The 25,358-nt window shown below is 40.6% G+C and overlaps 1 protein-coding gene across 2 annotated transcripts; it reads right to left on the bottom strand.

Moving 5' to 3' along the window:
- Window positions 1-969: 969 nt before the first annotated feature.
- Window positions 970-22,676, bottom strand: crip2 (cysteine-rich protein 2). 2 transcript variants are annotated; one of them, XM_063909226.1, is made up of 8 exons: window positions 22,502-22,676; window positions 10,007-10,101; window positions 5,158-5,215; window positions 4,703-4,828; window positions 3,498-3,566; window positions 3,278-3,372; window positions 2,542-2,599; window positions 970-2,270 (listed from the first exon to the last, which is right to left on the bottom strand). In XM_063909226.1, exons 1-8 carry the CDS (start codon window positions 22,542-22,544, stop codon window positions 2,203-2,205), a joined length of 612 nt encoding a protein of 203 aa, XP_063765296.1. In that variant the 5' UTR covers window positions 22,545-22,676; the 3' UTR covers window positions 970-2,202. The 2 variants fall into 2 exon arrangements, with proteins under 2 accessions (XP_063765296.1, XP_063765295.1); XM_063909225.1 differs by having other exon boundaries at window positions 3,498-3,569.
- Window positions 22,677-25,358: the final 2,682 nt, after the last annotated feature.

Here is a 25,358-nt window from a genome sequence, read left to right on the forward strand (position 1 = left end):
AAGTGATTTTTATTTTTTAATTGTGTTATCTAAATAAATAAAAATCCTCTTTGCTATTTTTCTATTGCTGTACATATTATTATTTTACATTTTTTAATTAAATCATTTAATTAATAATTAATTTAATTTTTTCCCTACATTTTCTTTTTAATTATCTTATTTATTTGGGTTTTTTTTATGGCAACTTCAGCACTTTTAGGCAGTATACTTTAGGACCTTGTAAGGTGTTTCCAAAGAGAAATTAGCTGGTATTAAACATAGCAATTGTCCATTTTTCCTTTAATCTCAAACCAAATAAAGTTGTTTCATTAAAACATCAGAGGAAATCATTAGGAATGAAGGGACCTATAAAATAGAGCATCAGCTAGTGGGAAGTTTAGACCGGACTAAAATACTAAGAAACACATCATGTAACTCTAAAGTGTTCCCACGTGCAGAGCAGCTTGAATCACATCTCTTTCCTGCCTCATGAAACATAACGCGTTACCGTTATGACCGCCCTGATATGACTGAACCAAAGTGATTCATTCAGAGAAAGGCTCAGCTTTTGTAATGACGTCTCACTGAAGCTAGCTGGCTGTGATGCATTTTATAAGAGGGATTGATCATTTTTGCATCACGTTTCTCATTGTAATTGAAAGGTATATTAAAATGATCATGGTGTGATTGCTTCAGAGGATCTTTACCAAACAAATATGGGTTTTTTAAAAAGTCTATACATAACTATTCATAGACTGGGTGCAGTCCTAATAGATTGTTCTTCTTGCTGTTGGGACATTAGTTTCAAAGTGATTTGTAGTATTCATAGATCAGACTGGAAGTAAAAGCAGTACCAGAAAATGTTAAAAAAGATCATTAATTATTCTCTTTGATAGTCCTTACATACATTTCTGATTGACATCCACAAATGCACATGACGTGTATTGCAATTAAAACATCTGTCGAACAATAACTGCAACAACACAGATGAAGAGTTTATTAGATATTTATTCGAGGGATTAAAAAGACAAAATGCAGCAGGGCTGAAGTGCAGCGTCTCAGTTCTACAAACAGTGAGCCCTACGATGTACGACAGGTATTAAACAAACACAGTAACAGTCTTACGGTAATACTAGGATGCACATTCTCACAGAATGACTTGTCTGCAGTGTGTCTACGAGCTAAGCTACTGTCTCTGCTAACGGCGAAAAATACTTCAAATAGCGTGTCATTTCTCTGGAAATAACAGCAGGGTTATTTATTTATAATAAACAATAAAAAAAGGTTGATGGTAGAGATTTTTTACAGCCTACATTGACCTCCTTCACAACCAGTCCCGTAAAGGGTAGTAGTACAATGGCTACTTAAATTTTAAGGACTTAATTTGAAGCAATAAATACTTGTTTCTTTTCTGGCTAACCACAGCCCTCCGTTTAGAAAACCTCACCCACATTCTGCCTCATTTTGAAAATGGACGGTTTTGTTGTTTATTAGCACAGATCTTGAACTTAAACAGGTTAATAATATGTCCTTCAAAGTCAAATAAATTCATGTTGACCTCAATACAGCTTTGTGGATGTGTTGAAAGTCATGTATCAGTGCCCACGTTCCCTCCTTTTCTGCAATATGTTGGGATGTCTTTCTTTTTAAATAAGGAATGTTTTCAGGCAGCCAAAATATAAATATGGCATATTTTAAAATACAAGATTTATTGGCAAAATGATTCTGAGCACCACATGTGGGTGCAGTAGCCTCGAGGGCCAAATTCCTCCAGCTGTCAACTTGCAACACCTTCACCTCCATGCACTTTTCCACACCCGAGAATCAATCTCTGTCACATTTCTGTTAAACATCCGTCACCTCCAAACAGATATCCTCAATCACACTGTTGTCAGGGTACAAAAATTGAAATATAGGACCTTCGTATGTGACTGTGGTGACATTTATAAATGTGTAAACATGGCCTTAAAGTACTTGTAATCGCCTGTGGGAATGCTTGGTGTGGCTCTCCCGCAGCAAATGTATGTGCAACACATGTTTAGGCCATTTTAAATCATTCCTCTTGGTGCTAAATCAGCTGGGAGCGGGTCAGAATAAAGGAGAAAAAGGAGAATTTGTCTCAGGTATGAGCACACAGGTGGGAGGAAGAGGACGAATAATACTGTGGTTGATGGTCAGTGTTGTGTAGAGAAGAGGAGGGATGAAGCTGAGGGGACAAAAGGTTCAAGGCTGGGTCACTGCACTGGGCTCCTTTTCATAGATGTAGCTGCCAACACCACCAGTGTTCACGCCTGGAGAAACCACAGGGACAAGGGGGGGGAGTCAGGGGGTGAGCAGAGAGGGGGAGAGAAGGTACAACATGAGCAGGAGAGGTTGCAAAACATTTCCTCCAGAAGCTACTGCTGCTACACTGTTGCAGACAACGCTGTGATGAAATGACTCTTGAGTAACATCGAGTAATGTGCACCGTGTGCAGCGTGGCTCAAGTGCTCGGACATTTTGACATTCTGTTTTAAAGTGTAGCTGATAATCGGTGGGTGGACAGCGCCCCCTAGCGGTTACCTTTGGGCCCGAAGAGGACAGCGTAGCAGGGTTTGTGGCAGTAGGGCTGGCCGTCATGCTGGAATGGGATACAAATGGAAACATGAACAGAGGCAGGTTGAAAGGACTGTAAAAACAAATACTTCTTTCCATTCTGTCCAGGAGGTTATTTTTGATGGTTTTCATTCCCATTCTTCTTATGTTTGCTTTTTTAAAATGTGTATATACATATATATATTTTGGAGCCTTTAACTTGATATTTAACTCAAGATAATTTACTTGTAAACATATCTTTTTTCATCATTATATATAACACAGTGTTTGTTTGTTGTTTATTTGAGTATTGTTTAGAGTTGTAATGATGAAACCAGATTTCACTGTGATAATTGTCTGTCAAAAATCCAATACTTAGTTTAAAATGTTATAAAGTTATATATATATTTCTATATATTTGTGAAGCTTGAAACAGCATTTTCTGCCATTGGTGTGATTATTATAATTAATTTAAATATCAAAATGCTTAATTCTTTTATGCGACTAATCTGTTATAAATATTGTTGTGAATGTTTGGAAAGAGGAATTTATTGGGATTATTTTGACTGATATTGCAGTAGCGATTATATATAGATTATACACATTAGCATTGGAAAGTATATTTAAAGTTATGGCTTGATTTTTCAAGAGGAATTGTTGAGCGTAGTAGATCTTTTCTTCTTAGCAGTATTCCACCATCTTTTTTTCTCAGTATTCTCCTCACCTCTGCATGGCTGCCAGGAGCCAGAGTCTTGCTGCACCTCTCACAGCGCAGACAGGGTCGATGCCAGTCCTTACCCAGTGATGTCACCTTCTCAGCTATTGGGACACGCATACATACACACACCTGTGAGACACCATGGCAACCACTGTGCAGGTTCACACCTTACACAAATCATTTCCCCCCTCTCACCTTTTGTTCCCGAGTGCGTGAAACTACTCACCAAAATAGACCTTCTTGCTGCATCGGGGACACAGGTTGGCCTCTCCAGAAAAGGTGGTGATGCTTCCAGCTGCTAAAACATCACACACACACACACACACACACACACACACACACACACACACACACACACACACACACACACACACACACACACACACACACACACACACACACACACACACACACACACACACACACAATTAATGGAAAGGCAAGAAACTATTCGATAATGACCACCAATCTTTTGAGGGAATTACAGGGTGCTAATACAAATGAAATTGAGCTTAGTATTTAACAGTTTTTATATGTGACAACAGGGAGTAATGAGGGTAAGAGGCTCATTTTGCTAATTTGACATATTCTGGTTGCCAGGTTACTTCATTTACTCCCTCTTTTAACAGCCAATCAGGAGAGTCATTGGTTGTTTAGTGGACATGCAGTGCTGTTCCCGGACAGCAGGTGGCGCCAAATAACAGGCTTTAATCTGCCTTTAAACAACCTGCAAATAACACACTCTTTCACACTTCTTTTCTCTAAAACCAACCAAATAAAAGCACTGAGATTATATCCTATTGAAATTTTAAACACGTAGAAACTCAAAAAGATAACAAACTATTAACATAATTTAAAACCAAGTGTTATGAATAAAACTCAAGCATGACAAATAACATTTCTACAGAATCTTGTCAACAATAAATACTTTAATTATGGAAGTTAATGTATGACATTTTTGAATAATTGTATAAAAGACCATCACCCATCTTTCCTCTTTATTTGTAAACCATAAAATATTCTGAAGTTTTGATGTTATCTGGCAAGTTATTTCAAATGTTAGTCAGCCCCTGCACATTGAAAGGTTTTATGTCCAGACAGCGAAAACAAATCCTAAACCTTTGCTGAGTTTTCTAGCTTTAACAACGAAGTAAGTAGAAAACAGCCACTGAAACAGAAAAGTGCACAGCGGAGACCAATTGAAGAAAAAACAGATAAAGGGCTTTTGTTCCTGCTGACAGGGGAAACACACCCCATCTAACACGTCTGAGAAAATCCTCCTCAAGTCCCAAAAGACTTTGGATATCGGCTTTCTTATCATCGAGCCAGGAACAGCTTTCCTTTTTACCTAAAACAGCAGAAAACTAAAAGGAAAAACGACCATATCTCCCGCCAGTCAACACTTACTACTAGTACATGCTTTTCAGTTACCTTTGGGTGCTGCCTTGGGGACGAACACTCGCTTCTCTTCAGCTTTTGGGGCCGAATCCACACTGGTGGGGTTGTTGTTGGCTGGAGCATCGTACACATAAGAGCCGGCTCCACCGATGTTTACGCCTGTACATTAGAGGAGGTGGGAAAAAATGGTTAACACAAGTAGAACATGTTCATTTTATATGTGACATAATAAATACAAGTTTTAATAAATGAATACCATACATAAATACTTCAATGACAAATAAATACATATTGGTAATTATAAATATAGCAGCTACAGTTGAACGTGTCAAAATAAATAGACACGTGAATACAAAAACAGATAAATAAATTACACTTGTTTATTTTTAGTGACTTCATTTATTTGGATTGGTTTGTTCTTTTATTTATTTATTCATTTTTATGGTATTCACATTTCTTTATCGGTGATTAAGTCTCGTATATATTACCTTTTGGCCCAAAGAGGGCAGCATAGCACGGTTTGTGGCAGTAGGGCCGTCCGTCGTGCTGTGGGAGAGACAGAAAAACATCACGGCATTCATATAAAACAAACTTACTCAATGGGCATGTAAGGATAAAAAATACCCTGATGACGCAAATGGGAAAATACAACCCTGACATGTATAAGTAGTCCTATTTCACACTTTTTCTGACATCATATATTATGGTTTGGGGAGAGGATGGAAAGATTTGGTCCAAAAAAAGACTCTTTCTTTCCATTTCAACACATAATAATGACGCCGGCTGTATCCAAGAAACAGGACACTGTGGATGATCCAGCACCACACTTCAGTGGATGTGTCCCTACCCCACCTGAGGGGTCAGTGTAAGACATAGATGGCTTGCTGCTGATGCATGCTGGGAATGTGGCGGTCATTGCTGGAGCATGTGACCAGCTTGGGAAGGGAATCAGGGCCGAGCCCCACTGGTCCAGAGCCCGATGCCCATAGAAGAGAAGAAACAAGCGAATGACACGGGCACGATGCCAGACACTGGGTGGTGAGGGGAGAAACTGGCAGGGCAAACACCCGGCTTCAAAGTAGGGTTTGAAAATCATGTGTAATGACATTTTTAAACACATATCTTTATGGATAATGTGGAGATATCGTAGGGTTGAGCATGGATAAGGACACAGTGTTATTACTACCTCAGACTTTTTATAAATAATCATTAGTATCGTGGTTATACATAAAATGCAAGTAATATAAGAGCAACCGTGAGCAACTTCAGAAAGTGTCATCACTGAAATTCAGCATGAGAAAAATGTAATTGCGTATGAAAAAGTCAGGCCAATTTAGCTTCATGAGCCACTGAACAACTTCCATAGGGATGAATGGGCCCTGCCTCCAATGCTGTATGTAGTTATATTTGTCGTCTTGTATATTATATTAGATAAAAAAGGGACAAACTACCCACAGTCCCTTCTGCTTTGGCCACATGAGCTCCTTTACCTCAGAAGACTGTGAGGCACGGTAGAGGATTCTTCTCTCCCGTTTAATAATGAATTAACCGTGACAGGATCAGCTACTGTTAAAGCACTCCTCTCTCACTTCCTGTTTGACATTTATGAGATCCTTGAAGGTCCGGACAGCGCTGCCGTGACTAAGCACTGATGACTTTCTCAGGACGGGACGCACACAGGGTTTCATTGTCAAGTGAACCGAGACGTCTGTTAACAGTCTGCTGTACAGTACTGGCTCTGGCTGTGAGGCAGAGGGACCCTAAAAATGGATTATCCATCTATACACACAGCCCACTCTCTTCCCAGAAGCTCTTCCCACATCCTGACATTTAAATCTGTTTTCTCCATCTTTTTCGTTCCTGTCGTCATCCTCATCTTAATCTCCGTGCCCCATCTCCTCCAACTCTGCTCACGCACTTTGCTGGGCTTCAGTCCCTGGACAAGAGACCAGAATGGTAGTGAATTAACTTTGTACCACTAGCTGATTTTGATCTGCTTGTTTTACTTGCTTGCAGGCTTATGGCAAAGTCACTTTGTGTTTCAACAGGTAGCTATTTTAAGGAAAGGTAAGGCTTCTAAAAGATACTATCAAATCATGGCATTAGGCCCAACAGTTCAATCAAAACAGCCATTTTTCCCTCTTAGATTTTATCATTTGAAGGATTTTTTAGAGCCCTAAATAATTGAAAGCATTTAATCTTTTTCCTAAGATAAATAACTGTTGTGTTTCGGAAATACATTTGCCACCAATTTTACTTATCAGAGCTCAGTTTACAGGTCTTAGTGAGTACTACTGCACATGTGAGCTACATGGGCCACCATATAGCTCACTTGGTAGAGCTGGTGACCCTATACCGGGTTCAAATCTGGCCTGCAACCATTAGCCATATGTCATCCCCTTTTAACAATGTCACTCTAATAAAGGCACTGGTAAAAATAAAAACGGGGGGTGTGGATCTTTGTATCCCGCTCCTCATCTCTGGCTCTGGGCTCCATTAGTTGCTCCTAGCATAGCGAGGAATCCAGGATCTCTGACCAAAATGTTGGCTAAAAATCATGAAATGAAAAAAGGCTACATCTGCAGTTCTGCTGCAGTAAAGTATTTAAGTTAAGAACAATTTCATGGCTGTTGGGTTTTGTAGATGTTTATCACTGGAGATCTTTTTTCCCTGAACTCAAAATCTCACCTCTGTACGTTCTGATTAGAGTGCGTCAAGTAGATCTGCATTGAAATACAATCCTGGTCTTTAAGGGTCAACAATGAGGACTTGTCACCTTTTCCTTTCTAAATCCTGGCTCTCTGCCCAGGCTTCTGGAAGCGGCTGCCCTTATTTGCCCTCAGACGACAGGCCACGGTCGCCAGTTTCCTTTTAAAGAAGCAGTCAGTGTTTCTCTGAGGGTCGTGACCTTCTGCATACCAGGCCCGAGATGACATCAAACACCCTCAGTACCCTTTACATGCTTACATTGCTTTTTTATACAACTCTAAACCTTGGTCTGTTTCCATGACGATGATTAAGTATTGAGTTTTTTTGCCTAGCGAAGTCAGGCTCGTGGCTCGGTGCTGCAGCCCGCGGCAGGATGTGGATGCTGTCCATGGTGGGTGAGTGAGAGAGAGAGAGAGAGAGAGAGAATGGAGGGCAGAGGGAGATTGTGTGACTACATTACTGTAATCATGCAGAGATTAAACGGCAGCGCAGCAGCAGCATCCTTTAGGGTCTGCAGGGATTTTGCTTTTGTGTACAAAAACGCTGAGATCACATCCTCTGTGTGTTGAGAAAAGAGCGGGAAAGTCATCCAATAACAGAAATGGAGAGGATGAGATTAAAGTGTTGGCTGGGTCACGGAGGCCAATATAGAAAGGGCTTGATAAGAAACCTCCGGTGAGCGGGTGGGTCGATCTACGGTGAGACGTGATACTGCAGTGTGATTATGCAACAGAAGAAGACAGCTCCTCCTGGGGGGGTTAACATTCCCAAAAGGACATCTCATTTTGACAGATGCAGCCAGACACACAACAAGGAAGGGAAAAAGGCATGAAGTCAGCAATTTCCTGTGCAGAAAACACAAGTAGTGTGAAGGGAAATGAAAGAACATAATATCTCTGTAAAGCAGAAGAACACCTGAAAAGAGCCGGTCTCACCAGCGTTCATTTTCATCAGTGTTGGTTTAACTTTGGCAATGTTTTTCACATTAATACACCCGATGGCCAATAGAAACCGTCTTAATGGTGCTGACTAAGAGCCTAAGAGTTCAACATAGAGGATGGTATTGTAGCTTATTAGCTAAGTGGCTTCACTCACTTTCGTTTAACCTTCGGTGTTGCAGTAAAAACAGTTCCAGAAAAGAGGAATGATTTACCGGCTAAGAGACACATCCTCCCCTTCACTAAATAAGTCCTTATTGAATTCATTTATGAACAATCCTGAGAGGGAACATGGGGGAGTAAATGACACGGTGAAGAGAAAATTGAAAGAAGGCTAACCATACCATGTTCTTAGCTGGCTAGCGCGTTAGCAGTTAGCTCCCAAGCTACAGTAGTTCACAAACTAGCGCTTGATGTAGTCTCTAGCCTACATCACCAGGAGATTTTCTATATTTTGCCAATTCTCTTGAGTACTGAACATAAAACATCATAGTTTTAAACGCTGAAACATGCTAACAGTTTCATTAGCATAGCAATTTTTCATGGAGGATCTACTGTAGAGGCATGCTGTCAATAAGTCAATACATGACCTGGCTTCCTTTTTTTAGATTTCACAACACAAGTCAATGAACTGAACAGGAATACTGTCATGAAGTTTGTTTGACCTCGGGAGATCAACCGACTGTGCTGATATTTCATACAGAAATGCAAGATTACTTCCTCAAATAGAAGTTGCACGAGCAGTGGAAAGCCCTTAAAGTCCATTCAGAGAAGCCATTTGTGTGACACAGCCACAGTGCTTCACAGCAGCACTGAGTGCATATAATGTGAGCATGAATGGCCTCCGTGGGAAGTGAACTCCTACCCGAGGCAATGTGAGAGATGTTCTCCATGCACAGAGCTACTATACAGCATAGAAAGAGTCCATAACACTGCCCCAGTTACAGAGTTATAGTACATATCTCTTCCTTCCTGGTTTCCCTTTAAAAATCCTCCATTCAAACACTGATAATAGAGGCTGTGTTTAAACCCTGCTATGTGCCTTTAAGCAAGATGCTGAAGTAGTGTAGTTTACCATTTTTAGACACTACTTGGTAGTTTAATATTCCAATACAATGAATCCTATTTTATAAACAGACCATCAATGTGAATTCTTAATCTGTAAATCAACTTTGAGATAGACAGTACAGTGGAGTAAATTATTTAACTCTGATAGGTCGCTAAGTAGAAGTATTAAGGCATATAATGGAAGTTAAATGCCTCAAACTTGATGTAATTAGTTGCTTTCCTCCACTGTGGTTTCCATCCATTTCACTTTTCACTCTTAAACATGTTTATAATCCTGTATGTTATTTAACTATTATATAAAATGTGTGCTATTTTTAGTATATTTCTAACTGCTATTTTGTCTATTTCACCTTTTCTAATCCCTCTATTACTCGCGTTGTGCACTGCCTTGAAGTTTGCCGCAACAACAGTTGGCCTACTTCTACATTTATGCAACAAATGAAATGAAATCTCTCGAAATCTCACTGGTTGCAGCACCAGAGAAGAGACAGATTAGTATCAGATGACTTTAAATCTGCAGTGAGAGGACGGTATTGTAGGCGTAGTATTGGTGGCGTAGTATTGGTGGCGTAGTATTGGTGGCGTAGTATTGGTGGCCCAGTACTTGTGGCGTCCCACTGACCTCAGCGTGGCCTCCGGCGTTCAGGAGCTTGTTGCAGCGGTCACACTTGAGACACATCTTGTGCCAGTCCTTCCCCAGCGATGACACCTTTTCAGCTGCACATGAAAGACAAAAGAGACGAGGGGATGAGTGCAAACATAAAGCAGCTTTTATACACATTACTTTGCACAACAACCATCAATTGTTTCACGCTTTGTATGCGCTATAATGTGGCGTTCAAATCACTCATCGTGGAGAGGAATGACGTGCCCTTGTTGCTTCACTCGCCAGAATAATGATTAGCTTGTACTGTATTTGTGGGCTGATTCCCCCGGGGGGAAATTGTGCCAACCGAGAGAATGGGGGGTGGGAGAAACTGTGCAAAGTGTACCACCACAGGATGCAGTAATGATGTCATTGCGGAATAAACAGAGTGGCGTAAGCCCCTGTCCAGCTGGAGCAGCAGGGGGTCCCACATCTAACCCAGATCCTTTGTATCCCTCCTCCTAAAACACACACCCCTCCCCCAGTTTACAGTACACCCATCCTGCTGTAGACGGCCCCTTCAACCCCATTTCCGTCCCCTTTTATCTCCCAGACAAGCGAGGGACCCCTAATTATACCCTTTCCAACAATAAATCTCTGCTGCTTCCACACAATGGGCCCCAAGGAGTCGTGCAGGCATCAGAGGAAACACCTTCTCTTATCAGGGCAGGGCACAAATAATAGGCGGATGCTGGAGTCTGTTACCTCCAGTCGAAATCACACACACACAAACAAACAGCATTAATGCAGACACACAGACAATCACTTCCTCCGGCATGTCCTCCCTCTAGCTGCTTTCACACATGTACCCTAACCTGTATAACTGCTGTCAAATTCCTGCGTCAGCGTCAGGAGGCACAGGAAATCACACTTCATAGAGTGCAGAGTCAGTTTCATGGAATTTGAAGAAGTCATTTGTTGAAAAAAAAATAAGGCTGCATGATGTGATGGAAATATAATCACACTGTGGAATAAAGCGATGCTAATATTGCCTTTATAAATGAACTGATATTCAAAGTGTATACTGCAAAAAGAACCAAAAGAAATGAGGGAAATAGATTTCATTGTCCTTTATTTGCACTGTTGAACATTAAAGGGAAAAGAAGTGCAATTTCCACTCATCTTTTACAGTGTTTTTACAAGTTTACGTTGCAATGATGGTGAAAAAACACCACATCCTGCAGCCATTCCAACTAAAACTAGAAGGAAAAAGGGAACCAAGACTTAATATAAAAATGTCACGAAAGGTAAAACATGACTTTAATAGCGTTTTGCTTTAGAATGGTTTATTCCAGTGTGGAAAATGGATACAATTTAAGTGGGAAAGTCATTTTTCTTTGGTTTATGACTGACTTTTCAAAACCAGAAAAGGAAAACACAAGCCCAATATGAGTTTGAGAGACCTTAATATTGTTCCTGTCATGGATTGTGTGTGTTTATCATTTCAGCTTTGACCAAATGAAATTAATTTAATTCAATTCAATGTGAAAATGATGTTATGGGTATCATATTCTGGAAAATGCTTCTCAGGATTGCTTCAGAAGATCAGTCTACTCCCCTGCAGAGGTTTCTGTTTGCTCTACTACCAACTCTCCTTGTCAATTATAAAAACACAGAGACAAATGGCCGACAACATTGGAGACGAGGAGCGTGACCTCCCATCAACACTTCAGCAGAGGAATGCTGACTTGGACATAGCAAATTGCCGGAAACGTTAACTCACTCTTAAAGATACTGTTATTCAGAATACGCCGACAATGAATCATTCTTTAGAATCAATAATGCTGTTAAATCAGATAATGGCCCAGAACATATAGAGACAGCCACTCGAGTTAAAAGGACGCCATCGCTGGTTATACTCAAGCAAAATGAGTTTGTACATGTTGTCCAAACCCATTAGATGATAAATGTGTTCATAGTGTGCATCACTGGAAGGCGGAGTGAAAAGCAGGTCATGATTGAGAGGGAGGGGCACGATTTAGTTTAAATACAAGGGTGACGGCACACATTTTCTCCTGAAAGTCACTCATAGTAGTTGTTTGCAGAAAAAGGGATAGATAGGGATAGAATCCGAAAATTCAATGAATGTGGAAGATAAACACATGTAATTGTACGACTGTAAGTTTCGTAAAGGAACAGAGATGATCAAACAGTTGAAAAGCGACTTTTGCCTTCTCTAATCCCTTTGAAATAAGAGCGCAAACCTCTAAAACACCTTGACAGTATGTGATGTAGTTCAAACCTGGAACCAGAAGTAGTTTAACCTGTCTGCTCTTGAGACAAGTGTTTGATGTATTTCCCCCTAAAACTGAGGACACCCATATACCTACTCACTGTTCTACAGCGCTAAAAATACTGACTGTGTGTGTTCTTGTCTTTGACTGACTCACGAGCAGACACACCTCCACACAGATTTGACAGTCAGTGTATGGGTTGACGCCAGAGCCTTGCCTCAGCGGGAGTATGTCCTCATTCAGTCTGTAACTGTCTGTGTGTAGAAACAAAGTCCACTGTTTACCAGCTCGCTGTTTAAAGGCCAGTTGTTATTATAAGAGGGGTGACTGTCTGTCAGTACTATGTGTTGTAGGAGTTATAGAGTGGGGGATGTGGAGGGGATCTGCCTTTGATCCAGATGTTTATACCCCCCCCCAGCCGCAAGCAATCCTCTATCCTTATTATCCTGCATGCTGTGCAGCTTGACCACTGAAATTAAGCCAGAAAATGTGCGTTCAGTTTGAAATTTCTCAAGATTTAATAAGGAAAATCAAACTCACTGCACCGAATGGAGCCACATTCAGCTCTTTGTCTCCTAAAATAGCAACGTGTGGGCTCAAATTAAGCAACGGAAAAGCCACCATGTCCTCCTTTACCTCGTTACAGCAACAACCTGAGGGGAAAAGCACCCACTTGTGTAAACAAACAAACTGCTGTTCACAGGGAAGTCTCTCCGGATATGCACATTTACATTGTCAACATCGATGAGGATGTGCCAAATCCTTTTAGCCAATTCTGTTTTCTCTCTCACGACAAACGCACTCAGAAGCACACAACAAAGGATTCCCCTGTTGGTGCGATGTAAACAGCAGGACAGCTTTGAGAAATCCCTACTAAAGAGTACATCTCACCTAACATGTGCATAGCACTTGCTGTAAACCCTTTTTAAGAGATGCTTCAAATAGGCAGAAGCACACTTTTCCACAAACAGCAAACACTATATATTTAATGCGAGTATGACTGCTGTTTAGGATGTAATCTCCAAACTAAACGGATCACGAGACGAGATAAGTCAGCATCTGGGTGGCTTAACATCTCGGGTGAACAATTTCCTGAGGGGAAAGCTGTAATAGCAATCCATCTTCAGTGAATATAACAGGCTAAAAATATCAGATGAGGTCCATGAAGTTTGACCTGATTGATTGGGATTGGTCCAAGGGACTGCAGAATTGATCATATAGATTTGAAAAATATGTGTAAATATGAACCTTGTGTCGTAAGAGAGAACGTAGACCTTTCGAATAGATTTAAAGTCCAAGAAGAGAAGTTCATAAAAGTGTTTGTATGTTTCACAGCTGTAATGGTGAAATGTGTGGGGTTGCTTTCATAGATAAAGTGTTTAATTGAATGATGTGTTGTATTCAAATATATTTGCTTCAGAGATCCAGAATACATCTTGATTTGTGGGACTTTAAATCACTTTGTGTCTCTAAAAAAAGTCAAAATACGTGCAGAAGTTTGCAGTAGTTGCAGAGACGTAGGGCAAAAACTATGGCTGCCAAGGGGTAGGGGCAAATAAATGTTCATTATTCATGAAAAGAACTGACTGAGAGACAATGTGACTGCAGGAACACTGAACTCCAGGTGAGGGGATGACGTAATAATGAAAACAAAGGTCTGGACAGAGATCAGAGGTCATTACCATCCCCATTTGATACCTGCACCACTATAAGCTGCTTAGCTTCATTTGTAAATTCCTCATCTAAGCTCTGCAGTCTGCACCCGGATTCTCTTATTGCGCTGTCAATATGGTTTTAAATCACAGAGACAACCTGCTGCGGACTCTTCTTCTCTGATTTAGCTCATTGTTTTAATCACTTGTTCACATACAGTATATTCCTGAGCATTGTCAAAGGAGGCTGAGCTGCAAAACTGCTGTCAGAGCTTGCATTTGTGGTGACACGTGAAGAAACACGAGCATAATTTAATGTGGAAAACAAGTTCTGAAACTGTGCACACTGCACCACCTGATGTGCATAAACACTTCCCCAGCAGTGGCACTCCACCCTTCTCGGCACATTTAGGTTCATTTGGCGCCAGGAAATTACCAAACAGGCTATAGTGCAAACAAAAAATGGACTTGACGCTCAATGAGAAAAGCATTATGACAGAGTGGCAGGAAATTAAGGGGCAACATCTCATCTAAAGATATTACTGTGCCATTCAAAACTAAAGGCAGTTTTACGTAAATGGAAAAGGCATTTAAAATGAGAGTAGCTCATGCTTTTTGAACCAAAGACAGACATATTCACACCTAATACAGCCATAATGTAATTCATAGCTCAAACATACTTTGAACGTCATAACTAATGCGAAAAAAAGGTTGTTGTCTCTCCCTTTTTCCTGACTTATTATCCATATCAACCCATAAGACACATTTATACTAAAGCTGATTCAACAGCATTAGATAGCATCCTCAAGTAGGCCTAACTTTATTTGTGCAAAACTGGAGTCACAAGACATCTTAGGCAGAATATAAAAGCAGCAATTAAACATGAAATGACTGATGTTTATATTCAGTTAGTACGAGTATCAGTTCTGCTTCCAAAGATTGAGGCACATCAGTAAACTTCAAGCCGGTTATAATTCAATTGAAATGTTATTTCTGTGACATGATTCACTTACACTTAAGATCATATTAGGAGTGAAACCAATTATTCTCTGTGCGCAGACAGACTGTAAGAGGAGCCACATGGGAGCAGCAAACGGTCTGCAAAACACACTGTAATTGGACAGAATGTTAAGCAACAGAAATCTAACGAGTTGTCTTCAGAGGGGAAATGTTAACGGCCAGTTTCAAACCAAACAACTTAATTATGGTCGCTTAATAGTGAACAGTGATAGGACAGCTGCAGCCAAAAACACCAGAGATTCGGCTCCAGGTCAGGAGGAAATTGATCCTTTCTGTCTTACTTAAAAGCACAAGTTCGGAACAACATTTGTACAGCTGAACTCCCAGCATGCAACGCAGTAGGAATGTCCACCAGGGGGGCTGGGCTCTGAAACCTCATATGGGTGCTCTCTTATCACTCGATAATTAGATTGGGTTAGGACAGAGAAATCTGGTGTGTATGCAGCTCAGCAGGAGCACTTCAAAGCTGCAGTCTGAGTTTAACTCCGAATCATAAAAGGTGGAGGGAAACAATGATTCAGTGAAGAGAAACACGATTGGTATCTCCAAAGATTATCCTTTCAATTATTTGTTTTAAAGAACCGACATCGCATTAGTGTTTGTTGAATATTGACACAAACTACAAGTTGTGGGCAATTTTTGAAAGTAGTTACTTCCTAAGAGATGAAAAATGGTAGCTACCCTAAGCACCACTTTTATTTATGCAACAGGCGGCTTTTTCACTTCTAGTATTACTCAGTTTCACTAAGAACTGAGAAATACTTGTTGTTACTTTTTCGTCTTTCGCCTGAATGAATGCAGTCAGTTCATATGAGCTTCTAATTTAAAACCCCTCAATTGTAAACATACTTGTCTGCGCTTTTGTGCCAAAATGTGGCTTTTATAAACACTTTAATAGTGAAAATCGGACTTGAGTAAATCCTGAAACGAGAACCAACGTGGCACTGAATCTAAAATCAACTCAAATTGAATCGTGACCACAAGTATCCAGTCTCAAGAAAGGTTCATGGTAAACTGATGTAGTGCACTTTAATGAGGCGTCAAAGACTTGATTGCGATATAAAAATGTACAATTTATTACCATCTTAATCAGTTTGTCACAATTATGGCCGATGTTAAATCGCAAGTGTATTTTTTATATTCACGTCATATTTTTACTCCAAATTAAGCTCTATTTTCTTGGTAATGTTCAGGATGTGACCAATGTTATTGTTATCATTTCTAAATCACGCCTGGCTGGGTTCTGTTTCTTTGCACCCTTTGGTGGCATGGATCCATCTGTTCAACTCTTCCTACCATAAACCCAACACACACACAGACAAACACACACCTTGCTCTTCATCCATCAGTGACAGCTGAGTCCACGCGGGTGTTTCTCTGTTTTTAGGTGCAGCAGTGTGATAACTGCACGTCCTGATAAACACGATACACCTGACCTGGAGGCCCGGGAGGCAAAACAGGACTCCAACATGGAAGGAACATTTGGTAAAAAAACAAAAAGGCTTACATCTCTAGAGAAATGTATGAAGGGAAAAAACAGGCAGCCTGTGTTTCCTCCTCTGCATCCTCTCTCTATTCTGTTCTCCGGAGTACAAACACCCTCAAGGACCGGTGACCTTTTACCAAACTTTAAAGACAATTGCCATTCAGTCGGGGCACATGGGGCATTCTTACTCACCAAGGGAAGGGACTTTGGAGGGATTCAGCTGGTGCATTTACTACTCGACCTAACACTGTCTTTTAATGTCAGAGAAACAGGTTTACATAAGCACTGTTCAAATGTCTTATTTTGTACAAACAATGAAATAAAATGAATGACTCACAGACACCCACATAAAAAAAGGTAACATGAGGGCTGAAGCCAACTATCTTTTATCATGTCTTCTATTGACCAACTAAAAATGCAACTCTTAACTTTATTGTATTTACAATTCACATAAAATAGAGATACGGGCAAATTGTGCAATGGAAAAACCTAGAAACCAGAATTCTTTCCACTTTTTTGTCAACTAACCAATCATTTTAGAACTTTTGTACATTTATTTTGTAAACTGCAATGTTCAACTTGAGTAAAAATCCATCTTGAAGTGGCCCAGAAATTGGTAAAAATAATCAAGTTTTTAAAGATAAACCTCTGCTGGTAGTGAGGGGAGTGAGAGTGAGTTGACCCTGGCTGTGGTTTGGTAAACAGTGGAATTATTTTTATGGTCAGTGTGTGCCGGGTGCTCACAGGGACAGGGCAGGGTGGGGATGCTGAAGTCTAACCAGGAAACATGCTTTTGGTTTCTCCGTCCTGTGGCTGATGCAACCCTGTGGCAAAATTAAGCTCTGGAGGTCGTCTGTCGCCTCAGCCAAGGCGAGGTTTCCTCCCCAGGCTTTCTCCCTCTCTCCCCCCTCCCCCTCTGAGAATAAAAAATGTCCGACCTCGTGAATCCCGCTTGCTGACGTAAGTGGGCTGCAGTTAACTCGCATCCTGTCTGCGCTGCTCACAGGAGCCGCAGGCAAAGCACCCTCTCCAAAGTCCCTCCCTGGTCCCTGGGGCCGACTTTGGCCCACACTGCCTCTCATCTCTAACCGGCCAGGACACTGTGTCCCGGCTACAGTCAGGGACTTCAAGAGCATGCCGTCTGTAGATTAGCCTGCAGAGAAATGGACCATGTCTTCAAAAGAGGGGCAGGACTGTGTGACTAGAATGGCACCTTCAGATGTAGCCTGTGTAATTGGATAATCAGCCCTGGAGGGGCAGACATCATATGACAGAGGCATAAAATGCTTGGACCACTTTGAGTGAAGTCATCTGAGTCTTTGAGGTGGCGTGTCTGGTAGTCCCCCTTGAAAGTGTTGAAAAAGTGTAGTTTTTAAGCCTGAGAGTAATTTTTTAATCCATAAGACTCCAGACAACACTGTGGTGACTGATGGTTCTGGAAAGTGCTTTTTAGTAAAGCCCCTGGAAACACAACAGAAGAATGGAAATGTTCAGATTGAGTTTTAATAAAGAGACGGCTCTAAAGAGTGATACAGAATAAGCAAAATGAAAGTGTTGTTGTGTGGAGTAGTTTTTGTATTGTGCATCGTGTTTACTACTTGCATGCTTTGTTTTCTGTGATGTCGGCGTGGGTAAATACTGTCACTTGTTATCTGGAGTTTTAGCTAGCATTCATAATTAAATAAGCTGTAATTATCTGATCAAATTAAACATTTATGGCCAACAACACAACAGTCTGTGCATTGTACTCCAGAGAGGAGGAAATCTAGGCTATTGTTGGTCTTTTCACTCTGAGAATGGAGAAAATGAGCAATTTTCCCCATCTGACAATGTGTTGATACATTTTGAACAAAGGTAAGGATGTTGCCTGACTCTTATTAAAAACTAGAGGCGGTGCAGTAGAGTGACTCAAAAACGTTGACTTCTACATAACAGCTAAGGATATCTTGGGTGAGTTTATATTCATCACTTGGAAAAATATCTTTGCTACTATTAGAAAATGAACTTTTGTCTGATTTAAGTATGTAGAATCCTAGCTATCTGTGATTTATGATGATACTATGGTCTTCTATGTAGGTTTTTCCACTTTTACAAAAGTAATTTAATCTTTTACTGATTTCTAATCCATCATTCAAATGTGTTTTGTTCTAAATGCTTCCAGTCAAAACTTTTGAAGGTCAACTCTTCACCCTGCAAAGGCCGAGGACCTGAGAGGCAAAACAGACTGTTTATTGCTAAAGAAGTAATGTAAAAAATGAGATTTTATAATGAAAAGCCTGTGGGTTTTTAACTTTAAGGTGCAAGCCAACTGAATGAACTACAGAGCACCTTTGTTCCCTCTGCTGTTATGCAACAGGTCATTTAGCTCCAAGGTGGAATACTTTCACCTGTGAGACGGCTGACTTTCAGCACTGAGCTAAATGCCATCTCCATTAAGGGGATCATATTTGTGCCTCAAAAAGCCAGAGGAAAAGGATCCTCATTGACTGGTGCACAGTGACTGGCAGGTTATGCAAAGGCAGCGAGCGGGAGGCAAGGACTCAAGAAATGTTGTTACATAACCAACAAGGCACATTCACACAGCCCACTGGGCAGCCGAGTGGAAAACAGGGTACTCCAGCGTTGACAGAGGAGATGGAAAGGGAAAAAGAGCTTTTGTCTGGATGTTTGGGGTAAAAGTGGGATAAAAAGAGGTGTGTGGGAAACCCATCGCCAGGCTGAGAGAGACGAAGGTATTCTGCCGCGCTGGAAGCAACAAACGTGCGAGGAGACAGAAGGAGCTTTGTGTGAATAGACTTGTCGTTTCTCATTATAATGCATGAGGCGCTTTGAGGGTGTCCTGTTAAAATAAAAGGCGAGCCATTTCCCCCCCATCTCCCCCATTCCTCCTAGTTTGGGAAAGAGGAATTTAGAGCCTGAGGCGAGAGCAAGTGGTTGAAGAAGTAGAGAGAGTGAGAGGAATTGGTGAATGAATGAGAGAAAGAGGAACTCACAACAGCACCATTAGTTTCTCGTTTGTTCACTTAGCTGCACAAAGATGCTTTGCTCCAATTTGTCATGCAGAGTTGAGGCTGGGTGGCTCAGCTGAATTTGGATCTGGAGCTGAGAGAGATTTAGTGAGCCATGCTGTGTTGTGTCCCGTATGAACTCTATCAACGCTAACTACGTATTTCCACTGGGCCTCGTCACATGTCAGCCAATAGTCCCTGGTGTATTCTAAGCATCACTGTACCACAGGAACGAACAGATGTGTGGTCGCAGTGTGGACGCTGAGAATTCAAGTTCAGCCAACCCAACAATTAAGAAGTAAGATGTTCACTTTCTCTTTAGAAGTGCATTTTTGATGATGTGTCTACGCATTATAGGCAAACCCAAATGGTCACATACGGATGCAGTTCGACACACATGATTAACGTTGTCAATTAAAATAAAAAGTACTTGGTTAGGTTTAGTAAAAGTTTGGGTTTCCAAAAATACGATTTTTGTAGATTTTAAGTGAGGTAAGTAGTCAATGTAAAGAAGTCTAAGGTTGTCTTGTGGTTTCATACAAAAATTGATTCGGTCTCCTGGGTGAAAGTCATGACCAATTCATCCAACCTAAACGAGTCAAAATGACAAGCCCAAAGTTAAATGCATATTGATAGCATGCAAAATAGCTTAAGGAATTGTTGTGTTATTCAAACACCATTTGGTGAAACCAGGCGGTGGCGTTTAATTGGATTTCTGAAGAAAAAAAACCCTGCACAACCAAAGAGAACGTCAGCAACAGTCAACACTTGCTTTTAGTCGCAATGAAATTGAACCACCCAGACCATGCACAGCTGTTCATTAAAGTAACGAACGGAAAAAAGTCATTAAAATAACAAATTCTAAAGTATTCCTATCCATGGTATACCGCAGCCAATTTAAATTACGTGTTTTTAAGAGGAGAGTCAAGTGTTGAAAACCTTCGCCTGATTAATCTAATATTGGGCAACAGCAGCTGCAGGACCAGGTTGGAAACAGCAGGGTGGGCCAATCACTGCTGTGCTATAGCTACACCACGAACCAACACCACAAGGGGAAAAAATGGGACGGGAAGTAGACGATTTTCTCTATCAATAACACATGTCCAGGCGTAGATCAGAATTTTACACTCTCATGTGTGTTACTTTAACGGATCTGCAGCCCTGAAAAGCATTTCTGAAAGGCAAAGTATTTGAGAGGAGGATGTATGTAGGTGGAGCTGCTGAGCTCATATCTGAAATACATCACTGACATCACGTTGATGCTTCAGGATGTGGGCTGCAGCACATACAGATCTTTACTACTACCCTTGACCTCTCCCATGCTTGTCATATGTGTGCTATCCTCCCTTGTAATGACTTTAATAATATTAAAAACCTCCCTCACTTTCTACATCCTCCCTGTGCATCTGACTCCACCCGTGCTCCTTCCTTGTAGCCATTCATCATCCTTTTACAGGCGACTCAGCCCCGGGCACTCTCCGCCCAATAAGACACACCCCAAACAAAAATAACTCCATAGGATGGATCTCAGTACGTTACGTAAAATAACATACACATCACAGAGGAGCTGTGACTCACTCGCTGCAGCGAATTAAGGCTACGGTATAAATGAATACTCAGACATGCATACAATCTGTAATGGAGGAAATTAAATCTTATTTGCACAGATATTTATTCCATCTCAGTGACTCGGGACGCATACTAAGAGCAGCAGCTGTGGTGTTTGCTGCCTCTGTTACATAAGAGGACATGCATCCACTCACATAATTGGTTTTGACCCCCGTGACAGCTCTGTTGTGTGCTGTGAAGTGGAGAAAAGATCAACCGCGCAGAAGAACACATTTTTTGTTTTCAGCATGCGGCCAAACATAAACAAAGGATTATGTAAACAGGACAACAGGAGCATATTTCCTCAAATTACACTGAACAGAGTGCATAGCAAACAGCCTTCAGATTAAAAGCATTCATGTAAATATCAGTTTATCTTCATAAACTGAGCTCCTTTAATCCTCTGCTTTGCTCTCATCTGAGAGCATTTCTTCACCGTAAACATCTGTTATAGTAAATATTATATGCAATCGCTGTGACTAAGTGTTAGTCTTCATTCAAGTAGGTGTTTTGTATTCCCATATTTGTTTACAAGGATGCAAAAGATGCATGTTTACATAGCACTGACGCAGCATGATGTTCCCATGCTTCTTCATGAGTGGGCAATCTCAGCATATGGCATTTCTGTACTCTTGGCAATGGCCTGCATCAGCAACCCTCTAAAGCCAACTGCCAAGCTTGGATGTTTACCAAACACAACAAATTAGAAATGGCACAGATTATTATCAAAATAAAATAAATCATTGATTTTGTTTTTGTGCATTTAGTGCAGACAGCGCATGGATTCTCTCACACAGATTAAAAGCACTTTATGTGCTATAAATAGAATACATTTGTTGAAATGTTTGCTCTTTTGTTTACATTGACCTCTTTCTCCTGTCCAGCTGTTGGCTTTCCCCAAAGTTTGTCTCTGTAAATCATTCACTGTGCAAGTCACTCTTTCCCTAAAAATAATGCTTAATCTAAGGAATGCTTTACTTCTGTGAGAAATTCCTTTGGGTGAAATTAGGAATGGTTGGCATTTTTCCCACCACTGAACATAAAAAGCCTAAAGCAATATTGATTTTGTGGATCCAATATTGGGCTACTGTCAAACATACAAATACTTTTTTATACCCTACTGTATGTTGCGACAATTTAACTGAAGTAGGCTTAAGCATTCAGAACTCCTTTTGAAAAATGGGCATTTTTAATCTACGTAAATTCTGTAATGTAACATAGTTTAATTGTTGTTTTTCTGACACGCTTGTTTTTTTCAATGAATGAGAATGAATGGGTTTTTTTTGGAATAGACACCCTTCTCATTAAATTTGTAAACAAAGGTAGTGTTACGTTACAAAAACAGTGGAACACGTTGTCCCCAAAAGGATCGATATTTTGGCTTAATAGTCGCAAAAACCACCATCATTATGACCCAAAAGTCATTTAAAAAGCTGGGACAAAATAAAGCGTCCAACACTCACCGAAATACACCGTCTTCTCACACTTGGGGCACTTGGAAGACATGTTGGATGTTTTGGGTGAAAGTGATCTGTTTTGTTTGTCCGGAGCTGCGTCCACTGTCTCTGGCTCTTCTCCGCACAGCAAGTGTCCCCGCGCCGCTCACAGGAGCACGAGCATCTATTCACTCAACAAGCCTCATTTGCATAGCCCCGCCCCCTCCACGATACGCGTCCTTGTGTCCCCTCCACGTGCTGTTGGAAATGTCATTACTTGACAGCAAACGCAAGACAACAAAGTAATAGAAAAACATTGACCTTTTTTTTTATTAAGCAACTTACTTTGAGTGATGGTTTCCAGATACAAACAGTGTAATCTGTGAGAATTTTGGAAAATGATGCTGATTTTGACATCATTTCTGTATTTTTAAAATGTTCTTTAAATCTCAAATTGAAATTCAAACTAGCTGTAAACATGAGTCCAAGTTTAATAAAACAAAAAATATGGCTACAATTTATTAACTGAAAACATGTGAGTGTAAGGTCTCATTGTTTTTAATTCTATATATTAAAAACATATAGAGCAATAAAGCAAAAAAAATCAGGACAACCTTTCGTTTTAGACTGGCACTATTTCATTGAATCTATGAGCAGTGATGCCACACTTTTCGGAGATCTACCCATTTAGCGATGACATTTGGATGTAACTGACAAGTGTATTTCATGCAGTGATTCACCAAGGGATAAAGGCTACAGTTAAAGTAAGCAGGATTTCACCTAAATGACATCTTTGGGTTATATTTTACGAGCAGCACTTGAATGCAGCATTTCTATATAGGCCAGTTTGTGGTCTTGTCATAGCCAGGCGGGAAAGCTTTTTTTGAGCAACAGTGAACACACACATGCACTCCCATTTCCTTTTCCCCCTAATTTCCACAAGAGGAGTAGGAGTAGTGTTTGGTTGATTCACAATGCTCCCTTTCAGACTGAGTGACTCGTAGGAATTTGTTAGGCTAAAGGAAGAAGCAGAAACGTGGCTCTGCTGGATCGGCTTTCTCCTAAGAAGGCTGCTGGCTTTGTGACAAATTAGGCCTTCTGAAGGGAGAAAGGCGTAGCAGAAAAACAGCTTTTGAAATGTTTCACAATCCAGGTTGACAAGTTGAATTCACTTATGATGACTAATTTAAAAAACACTATCAGTTCCTACTACAATATGTCTGCCTTTTTCCACTCAGGCCTCTTCAGAGTGACTGAGAGCATCTTTTTCACACATGGGTGCTGTCTGGTGTGTATGCTCAGTGACACAGAACAGGTCCAGGAACAGACTCTGATATTTCCCACATCTGTGTCCCGGCTGATTAGCAACAGTCAGCATGCCTGTAAACGGTTCCTCCTTATCTCTCAGTCTGAGCACACTGTTTAAAAAAAAAACATCCAACGGTCAGCTTGAGACTCAAAGGCATCTTAATTGTACACTGGGAAAGTTGCGGCAAACAGAGACAAACATGTTTTTTTTTAGGATAATTTCTAAGTTTGTCCTTGCCAATTTATAATATAATTATATAATAATCTTGAAGAATATTTAAAAAATGTTCTGGTAAGGTGAGTTTTTTTCTATGATGTTGTTGGCAATGAAAATCTAGTCTCAGTGCCACATACAATATAAATTCACAAAATGGTGCAATAAAAGTGTGCAAAAGATACTGTGGTGCAAGTAAAATGCAGGAATAGTCAAACTCTACGCATTGAAAGACAAATAAGATAAAACATAATGTAAATATGAAATGCTGTAGAGTCCAGGTTTCCCAACGTTTCAGTGTACAGTGGGAGGACAGATTCCCCTGCCTCAGCGCTCACAGTGTGTGTTTCACAGAGGACAAGAGTTCATTACCGTTCACCTCCAGTTGTTTGCTGTGGTTGCAGGTTTGCTGCAAGTTCTGCTGCGGCTCACAATCATACTCAAACCTGCTGAGAGCAAGAGGAGGAGGTCAAATACACCACAGAGAGAAACAAAAGGGAGGCATGAGATGGAAAGTGAAAGGACAATGTTCTCTGAAACACTCGGCTCACTGAACACATGCGATAAAGAAGAAAGGAAGGGGATATTATTCCCGCTATCTGTAATATAAAACATTTATGTGAGGGTGGAAAGGAGACGGTAGAATCAGGAAACCTCTTGACAAAAAAAAAGTTGAAAAGCTTAATTTTTCATGTTTGGGATACATGGAGCAAACATGAATGATAGGTGAGGGAGCAGATGCTGCTGACAGGCTATACTCTGAGATGGTGTGTCTGATGTTACTGAGGAAAAATCCCAGGGAGACTGAAGTGGACGTATCCAGGCCACTCGTTTTTCTTTTAACTTGTTTTTAATCTGGTGCTGCTTGGTTCAGACCCTTTTCTTCTCAAGCAGATCAAGCCTTCAGCCCCAAAGGGAGAAAGACAGGAATAGACGGAGAGAACATTGAAGCTGTCCTCAGGGCTTAAAAACATGTTGGTAATTTATTTTGTAGACCTACCATGGGAATACAAGGGTGAAAAAAAAGTACATCAAAATGTGCTACACCCTAATATTTTCTTTATCGAATACAGAACTACTCAGGCTAAGGAAGCAGTGTTATGATATCATCTGTAACTCCACAGAATCTAAAAACGAAATCCTGATGAAGCCATCCCGATATCAGAAATTCAGATAGAGACTTCAGATTTTTAGCAGATAGTATTCTTTGAGAACGAGGGATGTTAGCTTGAATGTTGTTGGCATTTAAAGGGCAGGGATTGAAGGGTTGAATGGACTAAATGTCAGGATATCTCCACCTGTGCCGCATCAACTTTGACTGTTCTTTTTTAAACATATCTGCCGTATACTAAATCACTAGGG

This window comes from Eleginops maclovinus, chromosome 19 (genome assembly GCF_036324505.1).
Source record: "Eleginops maclovinus isolate JMC-PN-2008 ecotype Puerto Natales chromosome 19, JC_Emac_rtc_rv5, whole genome shotgun sequence".
NCBI lineage: Eukaryota > Metazoa > Chordata > Actinopteri > Perciformes > Eleginopidae > Eleginops > Eleginops maclovinus.

Bases quoted from the DNA above. Each gene is read 5' to 3' on its own strand.
- crip2 (XM_063909225.1), bottom strand. From the start codon at position 22,544: ATGTCTTCCAAGTGCCCCAAGTGTGAGAAGACGGTGTATTTCG. The intron at 10,102-22,501 runs GTGAGTGTTGGA...TTTCATGTGCAG, and splicing joins TGAGAAGACGGTGTATTTCG to CTGAAAAGGTGTCATCGCTG. The intron at 2,271-2,541 runs GTAACCGCTAGG...TGGTTTCTCCAG, and splicing joins TGTCCTCTTCGGGCCCAAAG to GCGTGAACACTGGTGGTGTT.